Genomic DNA, 26,247 nt, shown 5'->3' with positions numbered 1-26,247 from the left:
CATTAATGGCTGTAAGACTGTCGCTAACACCGACTGCATTATCACCCCCAACATCTGCATCCTCTTCCTCGTCGTTTCCAGTGCTGCGCCTCCTCATTTCCTCTGTATCCCGTCGGCATGTCCACTCGTCCATCAGTTGCTCCTTGTCCTCTTTCAATGACAGAAAGAGTGTCCATTTATCTTTTCCATGTGGTCGATAGTCTCTCCAGGTATACACAGTGTTTCTGAGCTCATGGAGTTTTCTATCTAGTTTACCACCTTCAACCCCTTGCTGCGTCCATGGCACTACTTTGTCTTTCCAGAGTGCTTCAGCCCGACCAAAAGCCGACTTGAACTGTGCGACAAGAGCATCTATGTCTGGCGCTGCATACTTTGACCACAGTATCTCCATAACCATGGTTTCACCTTCAAAGAACTTTTGTTCACTAGCGTCTCTCCTTGTTAGGGCATCCTGTGACTCACTGTCGTCGCTTGTTAGGTCCATCTGCCCCAGCGCTTCGATGTATTCGTTACTGGCATCAAGGAGTTTATCATAATCGTCTCTCAATCTTGTTAACTCTTGTGAGAGGTCAACTTCACGTAAACGGCCAGCACTGACACTAAGGCGGTTTATCCGTGTTGTAAAGTTCCGTTGTGCGTTTGAACGCTTCTGCTTTAGGCTCTCTATGACTGACTTGTCATCCGCCATTTTGTTTTCCACTCAGGAATCACTAGATTCACTTAAGCAACAAAAAGAATCGTTTGATTCGCAAAAAGAATCGTTCGATTCGGTTCGATTCGCAAAAAGAATCGTTCGATTCATAAAAGATTCGTTCATCCAAACGAACGGCTCAGTTCGAAAGATCCGTTCGAACGAACGGTTCGTCCGGAACGGCACACAAACGTTGCGTCTTTTGCCGGCTGTTATGGCTGGAAGCCGTGTTGCACACACATTACAGTCCTGTTAGCGGCGGCTTGTAGCAACGTTTCATCACAATATCACAGTCTCTGTGGCTATTTAGTAGCAACTTTAGCCTCCTTTAGCGTAGCAAGTTAGCACGAAGTAGCACTCAGAAAAAGTCACTTTATCAGCTCTGTAGCTTATCATACAATCCACACAGCCTTACTTACAGCTGCGGTGATTCTTCCGCACTTTAACGACCCCGTTAGCTCTCGGCTCCGGCTCGTCCGTTGTAGCGGCGTTGTTTACAGTCGCGTGCTCACCCGGCTCCGGGTCTCCGGTCCCGGCGCTGGTCCTCAACGATGACCGCCCTCCGCTCGGCGCTGTGTACTCCGTTGCACGGCTCCGACGGCGGTTTACAACTGTCCAGATTTTTACCGAGCTATCTCTTCTCTAGTAAACTCCCCTCTGGAAGGGTATAGCCAGGACAGTACGGCGGGAACAACTCGAGTCTCTTTTCTTTTCTTCTTTTATTTTTGTTCACACACGGTATCCGATGGTCAGCCTGCCTGCTACAGCTAACATTTCACCGTGGGTTTAGCTTGACTAGCTTCGACTAACTTAGCAGATTGACTAGCAGACTAGTAAATAGGTTCGACTAGTTTTGACTAGGTTGTAAACCTAAAAGGTAAACACAAACACAAAATGTACTGTAAACATTATACAGATATTCATATTAAATGATTTCTCGTCCACAGTTACATTGAACATTACTCACCGACGAGGCGTACCGGTCCTGACAATAACTCACTCAGAAATGAGGTAGAAAAAAAGGTCTATGCCTTGTGGCACACTGCGCATGCTCCTACGCACGCGGTCTGGGAGTGCACTTAACACGTATCACGCATGACAATGAATTAACAGCAACGGCTGCTGGAAAGTTCTACAGGCAGTATACTGAAATGTATTGCGTGTTCAGTTCATGCACTATATGATTTTTTATTTCTTTTATGCCCAGTGTCAGCTGCTTTTTTGCTACATGAGGAAATACCTCTAGACATCTGTGTTACCTTGCAGGCCATGTTGTCAGGCTTATGACATTACCGTTCACATTTTTGCACCAGATTGGTGTGGAACAGCTTGTAGCCTAATACGACAAAAATTCACCATCTCTCTGTCTCTGTGTCTTTCTCCTTGTCTGGTGGTCATGTCAGTTGCCTTTGGCTGCCTTGCAGATAATAAAATCGTCTCTCACCTGCTGGTGGCCGAGCCAGAGAAGATTTACGCCATGCCTGACCCAACAGTACCAGACAGCGACATCAAGGCCCTGACTACGCTTTGTGACCTGGCGGACAGAGAGCTGGTGGTCAACATCGGCTGGGCCAAACATATCCCAGGTAGGGAGAAAAAAATGGCTGAACCCTGACTTTCACACTGAACCTGACCTTACTCCATGTTGAGACCATATCACATGCAGACATACGGTACAGTGTGGACAGTATGGACACACAAACACCTGCTGTGTGAATTTGCAGAGAGCTAAGAGGTCAGAATCAGCAGCTCCAGATGCAGTTCAGGCACTTATATAATGTACACACAAATACACCGGGTGTTGAGGCGTGACCTTTCACCCTAATCCTTGCACTCAGACACATTGAACTATTGACTCCTTCAACAGACTAACCTCACAACCTTCTCTGCTACATACTACACACACACACACACACACACACACACACAGAAATGGTGGCTTTTTAATCCAAGCGGTCCAATCCCTTTCCCTCTGATGTGTTGGTGTGTGTTTTTGTGGCTGTGTCTTTAGTTGTGGTCACCTTACCCTAGATCTCACACAACCCTTTGAAACCACATCTTTTACCCTACTGGTGAAATACTATATGTGCTGATACTAAAAGTCACAGTCACAATAGGGTGATCATCACTACAACAGAAGAATCTAATCTAATCAAATCTAATTTAATCTTTTTAAAGATAACCCCCTTTTCTCTCTTAATCTATTTAAAATTAGACCTGGATTTTAAGATCAGACAATTTAAATACTGGCCAAGAAAATATGACAATGAAAAATGACAAATGCACCTGTAGAAGGCAAAACAGCGACTGTGGCAGGGGAAAAGATGAGACGAAGCGATGAAAACTTTATTCTGGGTTTGGTTTAAGTGAGAGATCTTGCTGAGAAGGGAAGAACAGTGTCTCAGATTAACTGAGATTAGCACAAAGGTTGGTGTTTTTGCAGACTGGATTTAGCTCCTGTTGTCACTGCTCAAACAGCACAGGGGGCAGTGAGAGTATGGGGGGAGATACCAGATGAGAGACATAAATACCACTAACTCACGCTGCATAAATCTATAACAATAAAGTCAATGAAGTTGGATAGGAGGGTCTCAGATTATATGTATTATCTCATATCAATAAATGTGAAAATAAAAGAAGAGAAAGAGAAAGAAAGAGAGGAAGAGAGACAGAAAGAGAGATGGGAATATACATAGCTTCTTGTTAGTGTATTGATTTATGTGCTGCTATGGACAGTAAGCAGACATATATATTGATCCACACACCAAGTATAGCTCTTTGAATATTTATTTTTCTCTTTCAAAACAACATATAACCTCATTGCAATACTATCTCCTTTCCTCTAATCTCTCTGTGACCCCTTTTCTCCTTTTTTTCCTTTCTCTTTTAATCCATTTACCTCCACCCCCCACCTCTTGGACATACCTACTGTACTGTACTGTATATAACACACATCCAGACACACACCTAAACATACACACCAACATTCACACGATGTAGATTGAATCTGTTGTTTTGCATTGGGTTCACATTTTCTCTTACTCACGACTTTTTTACCGGTGAGTGGACTGAGTTAGCCAGGTTATGTGTTGAGCCGAGTGTGCGCATGTTTTGTGTGTGAGCGTATGTATGTGCAGCTCTCTGCGGAGGGAGCGAAGCGCAACGATTGCTCGGCGGAGGAGAGAAGATGGCGTGATTAGATGAACGAGAAAGGCAATCCACTGCTCACAGAGAAAGATAGAACTCTTCATCTTCTGTGTGACTGTGTGTGCGTGTGCGTGTGTGTGTGTGTGTGTGTGTGTGTGTGTGTGTGTGTGTGTGTGTGTGTGTGTGTGTGTGTGTGTGTGTGTGTGTGTGTGTGTGTGTGTGTGAGAGAGAGATGTGAACACCTTATGAAATCCTCACTGTTTACAACAGTGAACACTGATCTAATACCCACACACAAACACACACAGACACACATACAATGTACACACACAAGTGATCTACTGTTCACTCAGGGTGGAAAGGATTGTCAGAAAGAAATACGACTCCTAAACATTCTTTATCAGCCTCTTACACACACACACACACACACACGCGCACACAGACATACACACACAAGCTCACACACACACAAAAGGAAAACAGAAAACAGTCCACAATGACTTAAGTCTTGAATAAAACAAAACAGAATAGACCTGTTAACCTTTTTGCAGCCGTCCTGTTTCACATCTTGTCGTGTGTGTGTGTGTGTTGGCACGCACGTGTGTGTGAGATGACTATGTGCAGGGAGTACATGCAAACACACACACGTCTTTGCTCGCTATGGTACAGTAATTTTTTTAATCAAATTGATGGAGAGAGACAGAGAGACAAAAAGAAAAAAGAGGCAAAGAGAGGAGAGGTGAAGCCAATTTATGCTTCATGATATGGCTCCGCAGCGCCGTGTACACACACACACAGACACACACAGCGCATACGCACACACACAGGCTGCTAACAGTGGTAACAACGTGTCAAGGCGAGCGCCAGGCAGCTAATTTGAAGTCATTAGATGTCTGCCGTACTGGCAACAATTTGTTACGCTCACACACGCACAAACACACACACAAAAACACATCACATACACACACTGAGTTAAGAGCCGTCTGCGGATAGCGAGGAGGCTAAATTGTAAACTAATTTAAACATCACTCAGCGTTAGAGAGGCTGCCTGCAAGACAGGCCCCCGGATAACAAGGCTAGGGTACGTGTGTGTGCGTGTCTATGTGTGTGTGTGTCGCTAGTCATGTTAGCCACACAGAGTCGCCCAACCTTAGAGACTTGTGACAACACACACACACAGAGACATACACACATATACACAGAAATCTCTTTGATTGGTTCTTTTATTCTAAAGCCATGTGTGTTTGTGTGTGTGTGTGTGTGTGTGTGTGTGTGTGTGTGTGTGTGTGTGTGTGTGTGTGTGTGTGTGTGCGTGTGCGTGTGCGTGTGCGTGTGTGTGTGCGTGTGCGTGTGTGCACGCTCATTTCCATACTGATATGGCCTATATGCAAACATTTGATATGTCATTAGGAGGGGAAAATGAGGTTTCAGACAAAGTGTGTGTCTCCACAAGGAATGGAACACAAACACACTCATTCACCTCACACATGCAAATATCAACAATACACAGAAATCTAGACCAGAATAAGAGGCATTTTGCTGACTCAAACTGTGGCCCGCACATTGTCAAGTGGTTCCATACATACACACCTGTTTACCTGCAGATACAATATGTGAGCAGTTAGTGTTCACTCAGGAAACTCTTGGTGTGTGGAAATGTCATAGGAGTTGTCATACAAAGGTTGTGGGAGGCCTCACCGTGTAATATTATGGATTATTTTAATAGCTCTCAAAGAGACAACTCTAGTTGCATATTACACTGCATGTCATAAGTGTGTGTGTGTGTGTTTGAAGGAGGAACAAGGAGCAGTCAGGTGAGAGGAGGAGGAGGAGAAGAACAGCAAATATTTAAACAGGAGCGAATGAGAGAGTGAATTGAAAGAAAGGCCATTCAAAATGAGCCATTTATCTGTCTGTAGAATTAGTCTCTTTCTCCCTCCCTCTCTCTCTCTCTCTCTCTCTCTCTCTCTCCATAATAACTAAATGACTACCGGGCACTCATGCTAGCAGCTCTTATCTAGACTCGCAGACACAAAGGGAAAGACAGACAGGCGAGCACTTGACTTGACGAAAGAGCAGAATGAACGAACAAATGAATGAATCAACGAATGAGAGCCAGAACCTATAACACAGTCTATTTTACCAGAACCAGGGGCCTTGCCATTAGTGCTTTTTTACAACCCCCACCCCCTATTCTTTCTTTATTCAAGAGAGAAATTGCTCTCAGGCCACCACCCCCCACCTCCCCTCTACTATTCTCTTGCTTCCCTATCTCTTCTTACTTGGTCTTTCTTTTCTAACACTCTTTCTCCCTCCCTTTCTTTCGCTCCCCTTTCAATTTTGACACTCAGGATAAGCGGTCTATGTGTCGGCAGTAACGTGGTATGATTGAGCTGTAAAAATGGGGAAGGGAGGTGGAAAGGGGGCTGCTGTCGGACCATTCATTTAATCACTCTTTATGGAGATACGGGAGAAGGGGTTTGGTTAGTGGTGGTGATGGGATAGTATAGGTGAAGAGGGAAGTCCTCTTGCCTCATGTTCTACTTGCATTCATTTGTCTGGTCTCATCCACTCAGTTATTAGCCTGTCCCTTTATCATTCCCGCCTCTCCTTCTTCCTCTTAATCTTTGTTTGGATTTGGGGATTGGCATGGGGGTCTTAATGATTGTCTAATGTCAGTGATGGTGATTGTTGACACAAACTCCCTCTCTGCTGAACAGCATATTTCCTGTTTTCTAATGTAATATAATATTCAGTCAAGTGGCCTTTAGCTGTGGTTAGTCTTCTCCAAACAGCAGTAAAAACTTTAATAGGCAGTGATTTTGTGTTTTATAGAAATTTGACTTGTTTATGATCGTGGTATGAGATTTGGTTTACACAGAGTGTTCCTCTGATTGATTGAATTGGGAGGACACCTCATACAGCCCAGACATTTTAAAGATATTTTAAAACACCTCATAAGGAAATAATGCTTATGCCAGGAAGTCTCCTCCTGTTTTCAGTCAGTTGTGCAGGTAAAAGGCATTGTCTCTAAAGCTAGAAGTATAACCACCACAGACTACGAGAAACTCACCTGTTTAGACTTTATACTACATTTGGAGTTCCTCAAGGCTCAATGTTAGGTCCTATAATTTTTTTTGCTACTTGATAACAAAGAGTGCTGAAACTTACTGTAATTCTTCATGTGCAATTCAAAAATATGGACATAAACCGCAATCTCATTAAGCAGCAATTGTTTTCTCGGGTATCGTAATAGGTAATACTAAGTATAATAACCATGGCTCATTTTGTTTAACCAATTTTAACTTTACAATTGCATCGTCTTTACATATTGTTTTATTATATATATATGTTATGGTATAGTGTATAGCACATAGTTACATTATATTCCTTTTTCTACATGTGATAAAGAGTAACAGGCACAAATAGTGGAAGGAGTTATAGGATGAGGTTCAAAACAAAATGTATAAGGTTAGGGGAGGGAACCTCAGCATAACCTGGATGCTCCCAGAGAGACTTTAACACAATGATATTCTGACCTGATGGCTAAATATCCACCACCTCTCCTCTGACCTCTCTCTCTCTGTCTGTCTCCCTCTCTCTCTACCTCTGTCTCTCCCTCCTTTCACCCTCTCTCTGACCTAACCTCCCCACCCTCTCTCTCTCTGTGGTATCCTTAACCTCTTCATTATTAAGTCAACCTCATCTCTCAACCTCTGTTCCCTCCCACACTCCCCTTCCATGCTCTTCTTATACCCCCAGCCAGCTATTGTCACTGTTTTTTCTCTCTAATTCTGCCTCTGTATCTCAAACAGAGACAGTTGTCAAGATGTCTTGAGTCCAAGTTCAGCTCTAGATTATGAAACAGAACCAATCAATCAGATCACTCAGTCCAAAATGTATTTTTATTAACATTGGTGTGTCACAGCATCCAACAATCTCTTCTCTTTGATCTGATGTGCTCTTTCTCGTTTGGGCATGTTATAAATGGTTTTCACTTAGAGATTTAGTCAACCAGTCAAGCAGTTAGCCATTCAGACTGCCAGACAGTCAGTCAGTTATTTAGTCAATCAGTCAGTCAAGTAACTACACAGCCAGTCAATCAGCCTGAAAGACAGGCAGTCATTCAGCAAATATTGATTAATAGAAGTGTCCTGCTCCTTTTAGCAAATCAAATGTTGAGTCTCAGCAGCCCCTGCGTACACACACAGGCTCACATGTGCACGGATACTCACACCCTTGACTCTGAAAGCGCAGCTCACTAAATTAACACTGACACACATTATAACACTTCACAATGAGCTTCAAGAGATGCAGAATGGGACCACATGTGTGCGTGTGTGTGTGTAGAGTAGATAGAGTGAGAGAAGAAAGTAAACGCTCAGTCGGGTGGTGATGTCACTCTCCAGCCCTACTCATTAAGTCTGGTGATGTCATCAATCAGCAAAGAGGTTGTTGGGCTTTGGGTCAGAGAGTGGTAAATCAGAAGAGAAACATCCTTCTGCCACTGCTCACACAAACGCACACATACACACAGAGTTATTTTACAGTGGTTAAATCAATGAGCTTTAATGGCATGAAACTTCTAAAACAATATTGCTTCCTAATTTCTTCCCTCCCTTTGTTGTCTTCATCGTTCTTGCCCTCCTTCATCTTTTAATGTGTCTCCCTCTCAAAACAGTTAGCCATAAAATGTCTGGTCTAGATACACATGCATACGAAAACTCACACACCAAGAAACACACAGACGCACAAGCAGCATTGTCCCCATTCTGTCGGCTAAGGCTAGTTCACCTTGACAGTCACAGCATGGTTGGTGCCTTCTTGACACACAAACACAACAAGCAAACATAAAGTGCATTCACTCTGACACACAGGTATAGTACAGTGTATAAACAGTTATGTTGCGGTTTCCAAGCAAACATATAAACACACAAATAAGCCTCAGTTGTCATATTGCAAGATTGAAATTTTCAGGTGAAAAACCTTTGTAAGAAAAAGGCTAAGAGGATAAAACAACAACAGTGCAAGATAATACCATCTAGTTTTTATAGTTATCACATTACATGAATTATGACTTAAAATTGCTCTCAGCTGCTAAAATGCATCCAGAAAACCTTAATAAATCTTCAGAAAACAGATCTTAAGTTCAGATAATTTTATTATTATGACTTCACTCTGGCACTAGTTGTGATAATACTGACCCAGCATTTTTTTTTTTCATTCTAATGAATTCAACTCTCAAGTATGACTCTATTAGGATCTGATTTAAATTTAGAGGAAGAATTTGATTTAATATATTCCAATGGTCAATTTAGTCTCTTTTGTGCTCTCTAGTATATATCATCATATATGTGCTGTTGATCTTCTCTGAGCTCTGTTGGACGTGTTAGATTTCCATTTCATCTCATCCCTCAGCTACATAACGCATTTAGAGGTTGATGTCTTGGTTTCAAGTATGTGTGTTTCTTTGAGTGCGTACGTGTGTGTGTGCTTGTCTGTTTTATTGTCCACATTGGTGCATCAAAGATATCTTATTTTCCACTGCACCACCACCATGGTTTCCTCTCGCAGCCGATACAAACAAACACACCCCTGTTTGCAGATGAAAATAAATATTGATGAAATCAAATTAGGAAAAGAATATTTGATATCTGAGCTTAATGTTTGGATTAAGTTGGGCTTTCTTTATTGGATTAAGCCTGTGGGTATTGGAAGCATTTCATCAATATGAGAAAACATAGCAGGGAAATCTTTTTTCCTTTTTTCTTTTTGGTATGAATGTAACTAGTATAATTTACGGTTGTAGTCACCACACGATGCAAGCTTTGAAGGGTCTGCAAGTTTAAAACAGAAAGAGGGAAAGCTGCAATACTGGTTTCTTTTCTGTATTGTGGTGCTGGTTTGTAAAATAATTTAATTAACATCACATTTGATATTTTGAATACACACGCACATACACACACACAAATGGCCTCACATATTCAGCCTCCGCAGGCACGTTCAGTCTGTGTTGACTGTGTTGTCTGTCCAGTGCCCTGTGTTTGTTTTGTCATCACCATGTTGACAGTGTTTCCATGACGATGTGCCTACAATAACACTCAAACATAGACAGACAGCTTTAGGTGCCTATACTTTAAAAACACACTCTTGTTTTGCACACAAACGCAACACACACAGATTCCCAGAGACACTGGTATTTCCTCTATCAGGTCACACCTTGGTGGTGACACACACCTTATGCCTTGAGAGGAGAGCAATGTGACACATCATACGGACCGACACACTCGTGCACACACTTCTTGCTTCACACATGGTACCAGCTGTCACTGTCACTGCATCCACCTGTGCCACGCCACATCAGAGCTGAATTCAAAATGAAAAATAGGAAACACAGAAGTCACATAAGAGTCATGGCAGCCTGTGGTAGTGGAGTTGTGTACATCAAGGAAATGTCATCCAACAGAACCTTTACTGGGTTAACTGTGACACCGTGACACTGTGAACAAGTGAAGGAAATATTTCTATATTGCTATAGGAAGAATGTTGATTTTAGAAATACTGAAAATGTGCCTCCCATTAAAAGTGATTTTAATAATTTGATTCTCATTTCGAAACAAAAGATTAAAAATAAATAAATAAATAAAATGAGAGTTATTCAGTAGATAGATTCAATTGTTTCATTTCAAGTAAAAGTGAGAAAAAAACACAAATATTGAAGTCGTGAGATTTACACTCAGCAGCTCATTGCTGTTTTTCTTATTAGTGTGATTACATTAGCAAATCAAATTTGTCTATCAGCCTTTGAGACACAGCCTGCAATCTGAGTACACTGTCTAATCTGCATCAAATAATGTCTGTCACAGACACACACACACACAAAACACACACCAAAGACAGGCCGCGTACATAGGCGTGCACGTTAGTCTGCATGCACAAACACATATAAGTACATCATACACACATCCATGAACACACAAATGTACACTTCTAAATACACATGGCATGCACCTATTTTGAAAAAAGCTCTAACACACAGTGAATGTGCACAGATGCGCACACATCCACACACGTCCACAGTTTTATAATGTGACATCAGATGAGCAGTAACAAATAAATCAGCGTACCATCTGAGCCCATCATCATCGCAGTCATCACTAGCAAACAGTCAGCTTTTACTACTTTCAATTTGCTTTTGTGTTTGTGTGTGTGTGTGTTTGTGTGTGTGTGTCAGGAAAAGAGAGCGAGAGAGAGAGAGAGAGAGAGAGAGAGAGAGAGAGAGAGAGAGATGATGTGATGTGATATGATATGATATGCTGGCGGGGCATAAAGATAGATGATCATAATTACGCACAGGCCAAACTCCATTTCAAATCATCATCATCCTATTCTATCTGTTGGAGCACACATGTACACACACATACACACACACACACACACAGCCAAAGCAATATGAAGAGTTCACACACATACAGGGATTCACACACATATCACACACACCTATGCATGCAGCAAATCTAGTGGAAGGAGGGACAGGCTTGTCATGGCATCACATTATTTCTGTCGGTTCATGCAAAGTTCACAGGCGGCCATGAAACACTTCCTTTACCTTCCTCCACTTCCTTCTTTCGTTTTTTTCTGAACATTGTTCCTTTGCTTCTTCTTTCCTCTCCCCCTTTCTCCCTCCTGTCATTGGTCCTCACCCTTCCCCTTCTCTCATCTCTCTTTCCATCTCTTTTTGTTTATTCCTCACTCCCTCTTTGTCTTTACTCCCTCTCTCACCTCTGTTTTTTGTCTGATGCTCATTCTGCCCTCCTGTTCCCTCTCCTACTTTCTCCTACCTCTCCCTCTCCCACTCTTCCATCCTCCATCCATCCGTCTTAAATAACAGTCCTGAGGATTCATCCCTTCCATCAGGGAATAAGCAGGTGGGAAAATAGGATTGGAGCGTGCCTGTCACCAGCTGGGGAGGACTTATGGCCTGTGCACACAACACACACACAAAGGCCAATCATATATACATGCCCCAATACATACACATAGATAAACACACATGTATATCTATGTGAATATATATACAAACACACACACACATTTACACAAACTGTTCCATGTGGCATCCACTTTCTGATTCACTCTTCCTTTGGTCGTTGCGCTGCTTTAGAACCTTTTAAATAATGTACATTGTGCATCTGTTTGTACACAGCACTTCATTCTTGTACAATTGTGTCACTTGCCACCTGCTATGTGGCGACGGGCCATGGTCTGTGTTCTAGCTATGCATCCACATACACACTCAGAAAATACACACAGCCGTAATAATGTGTGTATTTCTGTGTCTATTTAATCTTGATGGGATGTTTCATCTGCAGGCTGCTATCACAGCTGGCTGCCTTATTGTCCGGGTCAGACTGATGGGTATGTGTGCAAGTTTGAGTGTGTGTGTGTGTGTGTGTGTGTGCGCTGTCTTCAATTTGTGCACATGTATATACCTACAAATGTTTGTTTACCATTGTTAGAATAGACGCATTCTCTCTTATATACTGTACCTAATCACTATTTGGCAACATTACAAATTGTAGACATGCCAGTGTATGTATTTTTTGTGTGTGCATGCTGTCCATCAAACCACACACATAGCTGTACCAAACCATTGGCTTAGTTGCTGATGATGACATATGAGTTCCTGGCCTTGGTAATGGCTGTTAAATCTCATAATTACACGCTTCTTTATTGCAATGCATAATGACCCTGCAGCACTATTGGACAATTAATTAAGATTTTCAGCCCAGGCTTTTTCAGGCCCAGATGAGGAGGTGGAATGAGGTCTAATGTTCTTGTCTTCGAGCTAGGACATTAAGGCATGATGCTGTAGGAGAGAGGACTGTCTGTGTCCATTTGTTTTCATCTCTGTCTTTCTTTCAGTCTATCCCTCTGTCTCTCCCGCTCATTCTCTCTGTTCTCTCTCTCCTTATTGTTGAGCCCTTCCTCTCGATGCTTGTCCTGGATGATGATATTGGAGACCATATCTCTAATCTATGAATGGTAAATTAATCCCTGTGGAGTTTCTGCAGTCCTCTCTCTATGGAAAGCAACAGAGGATTAGAAAGATAGAATCAACACAGCCTCTTAATCTCATATTCAGACACCAAGCCTGGACAGGGACCATTGGGTTTTATTTGAAAGCCACAAACAGCAAGTTTCTATTCACACCTCAATGATTCCTTACAAAAAAAGAATTGGTCTCATGTCCATTTACCTTTTTTTTTCTTTTGGAGTTTGAGTTTTACTTTACTGGTGGTCCTGTTCATGCAAACGTTGTTTGTGGCAGCATAAAATAAATGTAGCAACAAAGGCTTTGAAGCAATCATGTATAGGAATTTTTTTTAAAAAAAAGATCTCTGCCTAGTGCCCTGTGGATTTTGTCTTTATCATGACAATATGTTGTAGGATTTTTTTTTTCTGAAAAGGTAATCCACCAAGAGATCAATAGACTGTCAAAAGCCAGTTAATTGAACAAACTGGGAAAATGAATTAATCACTAGATAGATAGATAGATAGATAGATAGATAGATAGATAGATAGATAGATAGATAGATAGATAGATAGATAGATAGATAGATAGATAGATAGATAGATAGATAGATAGATAGATGTAAAAATGTCATTACATACGGTCTGTGTGAACATGGGGTGACATTCCCAGGGGTTTGAATTTTGATGTGAGGTCCAATCAGTGTGTCAGTGTGTTCCCTGATGAAGTGCTTGACTAAGTGTCAAAATATCTTCAAAATAAAACACCACTCTGATATAGTCTGAAATCACTTTAAACCGGAATACCAAAATGCTAGTGTCATAAAGTATTTCTAATGTGTTCACTTCACTCTTTGTCTCATATTACAGTTGTCAACTTAGTGTGGTTTTTTTTTGTATTCGAAAGTGTCTGTCAGCAGAGTGTGTGTGTGTGTGTGTGTGTGTGTGTGTGTGTCAGAGAGAGACAGACAGAGTTGGTGTGTATAAGCTTCTCAGTTGTGTGAACACATGGTTAATTCCCCTGACAGATTTGCTCACACACTCAGAGTGGTCATTCCTGCCTGCATCAGCATTGTATTGTAGGAGGAAAGGGCAGGATGCAGAGGTAGAGGATGAGAGGAAGATGGATGAATTGAGTGAAAGACAAAAAAAGAAGACAAATAAGAAAAATAAACAGCTGAGGCATTAGGTGTACACAATGTTTATTTCACAAAGAAATCTCCACCAGAGTGGACCACTGGCACTCGAACAGTGATCTTGACTCTATATAGAGTCAGGAAGATTTGGTCCTCGTGGAACTGGCGGTGGCACATGTCCACGCATGCACACACACACACACACACACACACATGCTCCTTGACACAGCCCTGGTGGAGCTAGAAGAGGGTAATTAAAATGTAAATATTGATATTTTATTATTTGAAATAGCTCCGCTGCAGTGTTCTTAATGCCACTCCATCTGTCGTCTCCGCGGAGGCTTGGGGTTGCCCTCGACGACCGGCTGCCCCCCACCCAAGCAGCCCCGGCCACAGCAACAGCCATTAACACTCAACAGCCATCTCTGTGTTGCCGTGTCTCCATTTTGGGTCTAATTAAGTGTTAAATATTAGCACCCGCAACCACAGAGGCAGCACACACACCACACCACACACACACGATACTCCGACTCCCTCTCTCGCTCTTTGACACACACACAGACACACACGCACGCACGCTGCCTCGCAGAGCACTCATCTCCACTACAGCAATGGGAAGATTTTAAGTGTTAATCTTGCAGTGCTGCTGATGGTGTCTAATGTATGCAATTAACAGTCAGCCAGGGCTGAGGGTTTGGTAATTAGCTGGCTGTTCACACTGATTAGAGGCTACCGCAACCCTATGACTGCACTATTCTCCCCGAGGCCGCACAGAGAAAAAGGGGGGATGTGGTGGGGGAGGGAGGGGAGAGGGGGGAAGGAGAAAGAAACAGAATAAAGACAATATTTTAGCCAACAATATGAGAAGGGATGAAGGTGAAGGTGATGACACACGCATATGTGTGAGTGGATATTAGAAATTTGACCTATAAGGTACCAAAGTAATTAGATATTTGTAAAAACTTGTCAGTTATTGTCCATTTTCATTTATAGTGAAAATGCAGTGGAGTCAGCCATGCAGGTATTTCTAAGATTGATCCTAAAAAACACATCTCAATAAGGCTTTTTTCCAATAACAATAAAAATGTTGAATTTGGGGACTACGGGATTCCACTCTTGCTTTTCTTGACTTCTAGAAAATATTTCAACTTGACCTTCATAAATATACAAATTTGCATGTGGACATATTTGCGATGAGGAGTAAAGCAATAGAAAGGAAATAAATAGAGAGTAATTCTGCTCTACTGTGTTCATCTCTACACAAACACACACAGACACACACACAGACATTGCTTGCTTTGATAGAAACGTCAGTAAAAGATTAAACTCAATTGCACTTTCATATAGTGATATAGAACAATGTTTTTCATAATCTAAGTGTCTACACATACTATATAGGAATGTGTGTGTGTGTAAGTGAGTGTGTGTCCTCCTGTGTGTGTCTGTAAGCCCTCCTAAATTAGCTGGTTCTCTGGGTAGATTTGTTTCCATCTCGTTGCGCATCTCTGTGTAATTGGGTCAGCTGGTGGATGTGTGTTTGTGTGTGTGTGTGTGTGTGTGTAAGAGGGAGCATTTGCCAGTGTGCTTGTCGTGTGCCTTTTTTTCGTGTGTGTGTTGTTTCAGCTTGGCCAAAGCCATCACAGGAGGTCCGTGTTCATTTGGGCCGGCGTCTGGCCGTATGGTGCAAAACAGTTTGAGATGTGCAGACACACACACACAAACACACACTCACAAGGGAGCACTCACATTGAACAGCATGCAACAATGTGCACGGTAACACAAATTTTAACACAAACATGTACAGAAAGTGGTATGAGAGAGAGAGAGAGAGAGAGAGAACTGGAGCCACATAACCCAGTGTGCATACAGAACAATCAGACGCACACGCACACATACACACACACACATGCAGGGCAGCGATGTGCTGGTAACTGTTGGAAACTTCACGTGTTCTAATGCAATCTCTATCTCAGTGGGCCAGTAGACTTAAATCTGTCCCCTGCAGAACACAATACGTCTACATGCTGCAGACAGACAATCCACTATTCTCCTCTCACCTACGATGAGCAACTAGACAATCAAAAAAGAGTCCACATCACAGTTCTTAATCCCTTTTAAATACCTCCTATTAAAAAGATTTCATACACTACGCCAAAACAGACCATTTTCATATTAGTAAGTGTCTATTACACATTTATAACACTGTTTGAGAGTTGTTAGGGGGTTGTTTGCAGTGGTACAATCAGTGTTGGGAAAGCTACTGGAAAAGTGTAGTGAGCTAAGCTGTGAGAAGAGCCTACTGTTATTTTATGATACTACTGTACATCACAAGCTTCAGTGTAATTATAATCATTGTCACTCAAACAGCTATGCAAAAAAATACTGTAGGAAATAGAAATGTTCAACAGCTGTGATTGTTGCTCTCACTGCTCCAAAACCAGTTTGGTACTGTAACAAAAACACACAGAAAAAAAGCATGTGCTCCACATACTGTAGTGACAAACTGCAAGTGTTGTGAGTGTGTGTGTGAATGTGTTAAATTTCTATGACAATGTGTGAAACTGATTCTTACAACTTCGACTGATAACTCTTGATAAGTGTGTGAATCTTTGCTGTTAAATCGCTGAGACAGAGATGTTTCCTGTTGAATGTGTTCTTAGGTCAGGAATAGGATCAATCTGATTTGAAGTTATCGAAGGACGAATTTTTAAAACGTGTGTAAAATATGGTGTTGATTCTGTTCACATCATGCAAAGACTGACCCAAACACCACTGACCTATTCTGTACAATTCTGACCAATCTTACACTGGGGGTTAAATTGATAGTTGGCCCATTCAGATCGTATGTATTCCCACAACATTAAGTGGAACCATTTCACTGCTGGCAACACACATGCACTCTTGTCTGAACCTGTTCTCTCTTCCTTGTCTTTTTGAGTGGTCAGCTCAATTGCCATAAAACAACTAAAATGTCATTTCCAGGGAAACCTTTTTTTTTTATATTACATGCTGATTTTTCTTTGGCATTCAAACACACCAACAAGGGCTGTTTTAGCTTTCCTGAAATAAAATCCATTTAGGACTGATCTTAAAATGGTCTTTTTGGGGTTTTGTTATTGAAGTAAAGGGCGAGTAAGCCATCTAGGAATAATGATGGTGGCGTTATTAAAAAAGCTGATTCATTTTTTGTGTAGCAGCACAACTCTCAAAATCGGTTGTGTAAAATATTATGAGAGAGAATTTCCGAGATCAAATCATTGTGAATTACTCTTAACTAAGAGGATTTTATTTTGTAATCATTAAAGATGTGATTTACTTTTGCTGCCTCAACTCAAAGCTCACAGACAAATGTTATATATAACTATTTTTTTACCACAGTGACAGCATGTGAATCCAAGTCATGTGGTAATAACTGGGACCAGATCATCATTGCAACCCGTTTTTGCACCTGTCACATTCATCTACACACACTGGTGCAGACAGGCCTTCTTTGATGCAGACATACACACACAGGCATTATCATACATGCACACCAACTCATATGTAACTAAATATAGCTTCAGAAATGCCACAAACTGTACACACATACACACAAGGGCACGGGTACTCATAAGCATCACAATCGCTTCTCACTGGTTCCCATTTGCCCTGTAACCACTAGAAAACAAATATAGGCCTCCTGGACATGTGTGTTCATGTGGGTCTGTGTAGCAACTGGGGTGTGAGAGAGGACTATCGTGTGTGTGTGTATGTATGCCAGACTGTTGTGCGGTCTCGGGTGTAAACGTGCAGTCAGGACTCATTTGGCAGACAAACAGGCCGCAGGGTGGCTGGGGAATCGACGATGTGTGTGTGTGTGTGTTTGTGTATGTGTTTGTCTTTATGCGAATGTATCTGATGGAGCAAAGGGAGGAGAGAAGAGAAAGAGAGCATGAGAGCAAGCAGCAGAGGTTAAGTCTGCATGACTGCACTGCAGCCTCTTTCTGTCAGGCCAATGTATGGCACATGCAAACACACACATACCTGCACACTTTTCTTTCTATCTCTGTCTCCATAGACACAATGGAGCAACCTAATATTTTTGGCAGATGCTCCAACCCTGTCTGCGGGTCTCTATACCATTACTGCCAGATCTGCTTAGTAGGAGTCATAATTGTTTCCTCAATTATTTTCCAATCCAGGAAGATTTATGTCCTAATGCTGCAGAAAATATTGAAGCGGGCGACTGGGCTGAATGGTGGGCATATAGGGTGTTTGGGTCTGTGTCCTGATTTACCTTTTGCTTTGAGTTTTACATCACTATACTTTTACCACCACCACCACAGCAAACGGCCCACGAGCTGTAAAACATGCACACATGCACAAACACACACACATACTTCCACACATAGTATGAGATGCCTTATCAACAATGGGCAGAAAGGAAATGTAATTAGAGCCCAATAAGGAACCTTCTTTTGTCAAGTGAAATCACAGGTATGAAAGAAAGGTCTCCACCCCTCCCACCGCCACCACCACCTCTCCTTCTAACAACTCTCCTCCTTTTACTTTCTTCTCTCCTGCATCTCACTCTTCCTCGTGCTCTCTCTCTCCCCATCAATACCTCTCTCTCTCCATCATCAGCACTAAATTCCCATTGATGTTTCTTTTCTTCTGCTGTATCGATCGCTTCATGAGAAGGAGGGGAGGAATGGAGGAAGGGAAGAAGGGAGAGATGGCGTTATCTGTTAATTAATTTGTCCTGAAGCTGGCCGCCTATTAATCAGACAGATAAGAGGCATTGGATGGCTGAACGGCGCAGACAGGCTGGTGGGGAGGGGAGGGGGTCAGGGAGGCACACACACACATACACACACACAAACATACAGAAATACACACAAAGAGAGACGCACATACATAGACTCACAGAAACATATGTATGGGAATGTAAGCATACACAAAGAATACAAACATGCTGATGAAACAGGAAGCCACACTCAGTGCAGCCATGTACATAAAGTTCACATGCATAATGTAAATATACACATATAAGAAAAGCACACAAGATGCTTTCACACAGCACACACACACACACAGACCACATCCTGATAAAAATCATTGATGAACCTCAATAAGAAGGCGCACTTTCAGCTCAATAAATTAATCACAGGGGTTTTAATTATTGGTGTTTGCTAGTGTGGGTGTTGGTGCACGTGCGCATTTTATGTGTAATTAAGAGGGAGATGTTAGTAGATGGCGGGTGAAGCCTAAGAACAATTGGTCATGCAGACATGTTTTTGACACACTTATATTAATATGTACTTCTTTATACTCATTATGTGTGCCCCCACTGACCCCAGATCAAATTCCACCAGATAGATGAACAAAGATTGATTGAACCCTCTGCACCGCCCCTGATGCCACAGCTCCAAAAACGCACACGCAGAGAGCAAGTTAAAACACACAACGAGTGACACCATTAAATGATATTAACCCCTCGCTCATCTCTTCTTCTCTCCACTTGACCCTGGGGTTTGAACAGATTCAATAAGTGTGGGTGTGGATGTGGGGGGTAATTTTAGCAATGCCAGCGCTCATTTCCCCTGCCCACCGTGAGTGGTGAAGTCCTAAGGCAACCCACCCCCCCAAAGACATCTGCCTCTGTGAATGAGATGTGTGTGTATGTTGGTGTGTGTGAATGAAGACCCCCTTAAGAAATTCACCTCTAATCCCTTCTGATGATTTCATTAAGTAGAAGAAGACACTGCCAGTTGGCAACGATACTTCTCCCTTCACTGTGATGTGTGTGCGTGCGTGTGTGTATCAATCATATGCATTTGGATTCACTCCAGGATATATTCCTATATGATACAGTGTGTGTGTGTGTGTGTGTGTTAGTGTGTGAGAAATAATGTCTATATACAGTGTGTGTCAGTATCTTGGTGTGTGTGTGTGTGTGTGTGTGTTGCAGATGTTAACAGTTGTAGATAGAATGAATTAGAGCACATTACAAACAACAATAGCCTGCAACCTGGACATAATGAGACGCCTGCCATTACCCATCAACACACTGTGAGATAAGAGCCCCTAATGCACACGCACACACACAAACACACCAACACAGCCACTATCGCACACCTACCATCTCAAGAGGAGACACACCGCGGCAGATGTTGCTGAGGAAATATCCTCCTTCTCATCCGCCCGCTTCTCCTGGCAGGATGCTCCTCTCAAACACACACACACACATGCACATACACACAAACACACAATGGAGGACTGCAGCGAGGTCTGACAGGTGTGCTCGCATGGGCCACTGTCTTTGCCTTTCCTATGAAAGCTTGCGCACACACTTAGGCAGACAGGCAGGTGTGAATGGACAGGTGTGTGAGGAAAGGACAGCTGTGAGGAAAGGTGTGAGTCGGCAGGTGTTCCATTAAAGAGACAGACAGAAAGAGAGACAGAGAGAGACAACGAGCAAGAGACTGGTGCACCCGACCCAAGCAAGAGCGTAATCGTCAGATGTGAAATGAAGATGTGAAATTTAAAACGCAAAATGATGGTAGGAAAAGGAGCCAGAGAAAGTGAAATACATGTTAAAAAAAACAAAAAACAGACAAAACAATCAAATGGCAAAACAAACATCTGCACAGAGAGACTCAAACAGGAAGTACAGACAGATGTGTCAAGATGGTTGGGTAAAAAAAGATGAAACCAGAATCAGACACACAGATGGTCAGTCGTAAACAGACACTGACAGATAAAAAGGCAAGGATTGCGATTGGAGAGACAGACGGATATAGATGTAGGCAAATAGAAAGACATGGATTGACATCGGAGAAAGCAGTAGTTTTGAGGCCATAGCAGCAATTAGTGTGTGTGTGTGTGTGTGTGTGTTAGTCTGTGTGTGTTTGAGCAGTGCAGCAGCGATTGCTAGCATTGATCCATGGATGGGTTGTGTCAGGGGGAGATAAGGCCTGCCTTTCCCCAGAGAACAGCCCTGGGCACAGGGGAGAGAGGAAGAGGAGGTGGAGGAGGACTCTGGTCAACTGGATGGAGGGGGGGCAGGGAGGGGAGGGAGGAGGGCTGATCTTGACCCTCTCACTGGCTTCAAACAGGCTTAATTCTTTTTATTCCTTTGTTAATTCACTTTTAAATACCTTTTCATCTCACTACTTGTGTTGCCATCCAATGGAAACTACAGTGATATTTATTGTATTATTATTTATTGACTTTTTAAAAACGCACTCGGTGTGGCATAGAAAAATCCAAACTGCTTAACTCTGAGGTGATTTGGAGATCAAATTTCAAATAATAATTTCCCTTGCTTTCTTTGTTTCCATCTTCCCCAGGTTTCTCCACGCTGTCTCTGGCAGACCAGATGAGTTTACTGCAGAGTGCATGGATGGAGATCTTGATCCTGCGTGTTGTGTACCGCTCACTGTCCTTTGAAGACAAGGTTAGTGTCTTTGGCATTATGTGTATCTCTTGCCGCTGTATATTTATGGCACATGACACATACAGTAGCACGCGTTAATGTGCAACGTCTCCGCCTCCCTGTGTCTCCTCTTTAGTTGGTGTATGCCGAGGACTACATAATGGACGAGGACCAGTCAAAGCTAGCTGGACTTCTGGACCTGAACAACGCCATCCTTCAGCTGGTCAAGAAATACAAATCCATGAAACTAGAGAAGGAGGAGTTTGTCACCCTCAAGGCCATTGCTTTGGCTAACTCAGGTTTGAAATTCTAATGTTAATGCCTATGCTTTTATGATTGGGACTGGTGTAGAAAGAGTTAATCCTAGAAATCTCCAGTCCCACGGGACTCATTTAAACTGGATCATCAAAGGACTCATTTCAATACTCTGCATCCAAACACACACACATACATTTACACACACACACACACACACATACATACATACATACACATACAGATGTTTTTTTTTTTCATTTAATAACACCTGAAGTTGTCAAACCTTCTACTTTCTTTAAAGCCACACACAGTTGTACCATCATGCTCTTCATATTTGCACGCATACTTAAAATCAGTACAGTTTGCACATGCATACACACACAAGACAAACACACAAACGCGCACACATCTTCAACCTGAAGCCCACCCCCAAACAAAGTGACGATCCCTTATACAATTAGCATAGTCGTCTCTTCAGATGCCTGTTAAATAAGGTGAAATCATTAGAGCCCAAAGTCCGTCGATAAAGCCCCCTCTCTGATGTGTCCAGCTGCATCGACAGCTGACTGACACACGCACACTCACACACACTCTGTCTCTCTTTTGCACACACACACACACACACACGCCCTCTTCCTCCCATGACCCGTCTTTTGAACTTTGTCTTGGAAGCCGGCCAGCTCTTCAGTACTCTTTAATTACAAGGGGGGAGCTGTCAATACAATGTGTTTAAATGGGAGAATGCAATGGGAGAGCTTTGAATAGAGAGGGAGGGGGCCTTTTGTTCAGATCCTTCCATCATCAACACATCACGCACATGCACACACACACATTCATGCACATCCACACGCACACACATTCTCTCAAATATGCCAGTTTCATCTCAGACATATGCATAAACACACACTTACACGAGTGCGTTCTTAATAATGAGAACCACTGAAAAATGTTTACTCACACACATACAGTACCTACAGTACTGTCATGCACATGAAGAAAATATTGACATTTTGTTTTCCTGTGGGCACATGCGAGACAATCAATCTTTTGGCTGCAAACGTGTGTGTGTTTCTGTTGCATGTGTGTAGGTGTGTCTGATGGTGTATGAATGCTGCTGACTAAAAGCTGAGAAAATTGACAGGAAATGCTAGCTGGGACAACAGTAGATCCTGATCATGATTAGGATAAATTATTAAGGCATTACATGGACAGAAAATTGTAACTTTTAAGGATCACATTTTGCTAGAAAATTAACTGAAATCATCTATTCAAATCGTCAAAATTATCAAAATCAATCCCAATTAATTTGCTATAAATCAGATAATCAGTGATCCTTAAATGAATCATATGAGCTCTAGATCCAACTCTGTGGTAGTTTCTGAGCAGGTGGTTAGTAGGTTTAAATTGCATTATGTTTTATTTAATGGTAGTTTTCAGTGCTTTGTCCTCCCACATTTACATGAGACAACTGTAGCTAGAAAAAACAACGTGGTTACTCGGTATATATAGTATCAAACCTGCCAGCTGTAGGCAGAAATTACACACCTCAGACTAAAAAAAAACCCAGATAATTCTCAAGAGTAATTTCTACTCTCAACCTCTGTGTTGAGAAAACTCACATTTTAAATAGTCATTCTTTCAACTGATTGAAATGGAAACAGCTGACACCCGAATACGAACTTTGCATCACTGGCCAGACTCTGTAACTGCTCTTCAAGACAACAGAATGCTAGCATTAGCATTTTGAAGGGCACTGACACTAATTAATTCACAGGATGCTAATCGTCTGCATTAATGAAGCCAAGCCTTAAGAAATGTTAGCAAACGTGCCCCACATGTAAAGGCAGCTAAACTAGCCATGGGAAACAGGAGGCGTGTGTGTGTGCGTGTGTGTATGTGTGTCCATGTTAACGTGTGTTTTAACAGCTTCATGTGCTTGTGCTCATTAACGTCTGCTGTTTTACTTGTGAGTGTACTGCAGGTCACAGCACAAGCAGCAGCCCTGTCTACCAGCTTAAATACCAAACACACAATATTAATCAAAAACTATTTGAAACTCATTAAACTTCAGTTTAACTTTGTTAATTACAGACCGTGCTTCAGGAAACCACTTATAAATCCAGGAATAAAAGAGGGGAAGGGGATTGCTTTTTCATTGTTACTGACATTAATGCTCATTCAGTTGTAGATTTTGTACATGAGCATTATGTGCTTGTCCTGCTTTATTAGCAGCTTTACTTTGTATTATATTCATTTAAAAGGAATGGTGTAGGGGTACCAAAAAATAGTTTTATAACAATAATAACAAAAGCGAAAATGATACAAAAAAATGTAAAAATTAACTTAAGATATATTTGTTCCCTCCCTCATTATTTTAAATGCACTCCACTAAGTAAAATATCATTATAGAGCAAAAGTATGAAAAAATAACTCCAGACAAGTGGACCACCCAGTCTTATTTAAAGCAGGAAAAAGTAGAAAGCCAATGGAGGCTGAGTTTTTTATTGATCCCTATAGAATCCAACCCACTGTCTGGTCCTGCATACTGATACATGTATTACACTCTATAGATCCAACCCTGTGTATTTGATGGTGTTTGTGTCTGTAAGTGTGCACATTTATGTGTAGGTGGCTGTTTTAACACATTTTACATGAAATGTCTTTTGTCCACACAGTATAATTTTACGTTTCACTTAAATTAGTGTTTGTGTGCATTCACACCTTTATTGTTTTTGTTTTTGTGTTCAACACCTCCGCATGTGGATGGTGTGAGCATGTTTGAGTATGATGTATGGTGTAAGAAGTGATGGCTGGATCACAAGATGATACAATATGAGGCAGACAAACCATGCTAAGGCTTAATATCATGGGGTTATTCATAAAATATATTAATTGAATCCACCAGTTACATTTATGAACACACACATAGACCTGACCACTCTGACACGGTGCTATACCATAATATACCTGAAGGCCATGTACACTTTTTTATAATGTATGGGTTGTGTTATTATACTTTGTGTGCACATGTATGTGTGTTCACATGTGAAAAGCTGTAGCAATTTTGTGTGTGTGTTCATGTAAGGGATGTTTTGGGGGGGGTTGCCTATCAATAGTTGTCTTGTGATTATTATTTAACATGCATGTAGTCATTGATCGAAGACATTGATCGGAGGTTGGAAGCTAAAGGCCAGCTCACATTAAGACTTTGCCTCCCTAAGGGGCAATATGGAGCATTATTACTGAGGGACATTCTCAGCCTTTACAGCCACAAATGCTGAAACACACCTACATGCCAGCTCAAAGAGAGATTACAGATGTTTGCTCCATACACAGACACACACACACACACACAGACTCTCAGGTGTTCCTGCATCTCTCCATCAAGTGTATTTCTTTTTTCTCCACCTACTCGTCTCTTTGTCCATCCATTCATCACACCCACAGATTCACACTTGAAAGGCAGACAACAGAGCTGCTACTGAATTTAAAGCCCCATTCCTGGATAGATACAACTACAAACTGTCAGTTTTAAACGTTAAAATGCATGCAGGCACTTTAAGGGTTATTATTTTCCTTAATCTGCAGAATAAAACTCTGGTGTTTTTCTTTTATTCATAGTCAAATACAAGTATTTAAGTAGTAAATATTTATATTTTTGTGATATTCAGTATTATTACTCTGTGAATTATTAGCATGGAAATTCCAACCCCGTTTTCTGTACAGTCCTTTGTTTATGTTTGGATTCCGGAGTGAGTCTCTAGTCTTATATATTTATTTTTTCTGCCCTCTTTCTTCAGACTCCATGCACATTGAAGATGTGGACGCAGTGCAGAAGCTCCAGGATGTGCTCCATGAGGCCCTGCAGGACTACGAGGCTTCCCAGCACCAGGAGGATCCCCGCCGGGCGGGCAAGCTGCTCATGACCCTCCCCCTGCTCCGCCAGACCTCCACCAAGGCCGTGCAGCACTTCTACAGCATCAAGCAGGACGGCAAAGTCCCAATGCACAAACTCTTCCTGGAGCTGCTGGAAGCCAAGGTCTGAGGACAGGAGAGTAGATGGAGGACAGCCAGACGCCAGTCTGAACCACCTGAGCTTCACCTCAAATTCTAAACAGCAACTTTGAATGACCTCTTGCTCTTTTACACGCACACACTCTTACCCACACGCACACCCTCACAGAAATATGTTCCTGAAATATGTCTGCTGACGCATCCCCCTTTGAATAAACAAGTAATCTAAACCTCTTACCTGAACCCCTAAAACTTCACTGTCATTGAGAAAAAGGCGCTCACTTGACCTTCTGTTCTGGGGACAATGCTGACGGACTGACATGGCCCCTCTATTACCAAGGAAAGATGATATTTCCTTTTAAAACTATGAACAATGACATAACAGTTCCCACGGTGACTCCGAACACTGACGATGGCAAAACCGTCACTTATGCATTTAATAACAATTAAGATGTTATTAATGACAAACGCTGAGGACACATTTAAAAGAAACTGCAAACTCTTCATTTTCTTTCTGAGAGACTCTAAGACTGCACTCGTGTCTCCTTTTC

At 42.0% G+C, this 26,247-nt stretch overlaps 1 protein-coding gene across 7 annotated transcripts in view; it reads left to right on the top strand.

The window, feature by feature from the left end:
• The window catches only part of esrrga (estrogen-related receptor gamma a), a gene marked incomplete at both ends in the record, with an annotated part of 51,804 nt that extends 26,077 nt beyond the window's left edge, over positions 1-25,727 (top strand). For 4 of the 7 annotated variants that reach the window (XM_083994652.1, XM_083994651.1, XM_083994653.1 and 1 more), the window contains 4 exons: positions 2,095-2,277; positions 21,339-21,445; positions 21,561-21,723; positions 25,483-25,727. In XM_083994652.1, the coding sequence (XP_083850778.1) occupies positions 2,095-2,277; positions 21,339-21,445; positions 21,561-21,723; positions 25,483-25,727 (698 nt within the window). The remainder of the gene's footprint in view (positions 1-2,094; positions 2,278-21,338; positions 21,446-21,560; positions 21,724-25,482) is intronic. The other 3 variants (XM_083994655.1, XM_083994654.1, XM_083994657.1) reach the window with 1 other exon arrangement.
• Between the last annotated feature and the right edge of the window lie 520 nt (positions 25,728-26,247).

The sequence above is a fragment of the Trachurus trachurus genome (genome assembly GCF_905171665.1).
Source record: "Trachurus trachurus genome assembly, chromosome: 3".
In the NCBI taxonomy this organism is placed as follows: domain Eukaryota; kingdom Metazoa; phylum Chordata; class Actinopteri; order Carangiformes; family Carangidae; genus Trachurus; species Trachurus trachurus.
The sequence above is the reverse complement of the archived record's forward strand: the minus strand, read 5'-3'. Positions and strand labels throughout refer to the sequence as shown.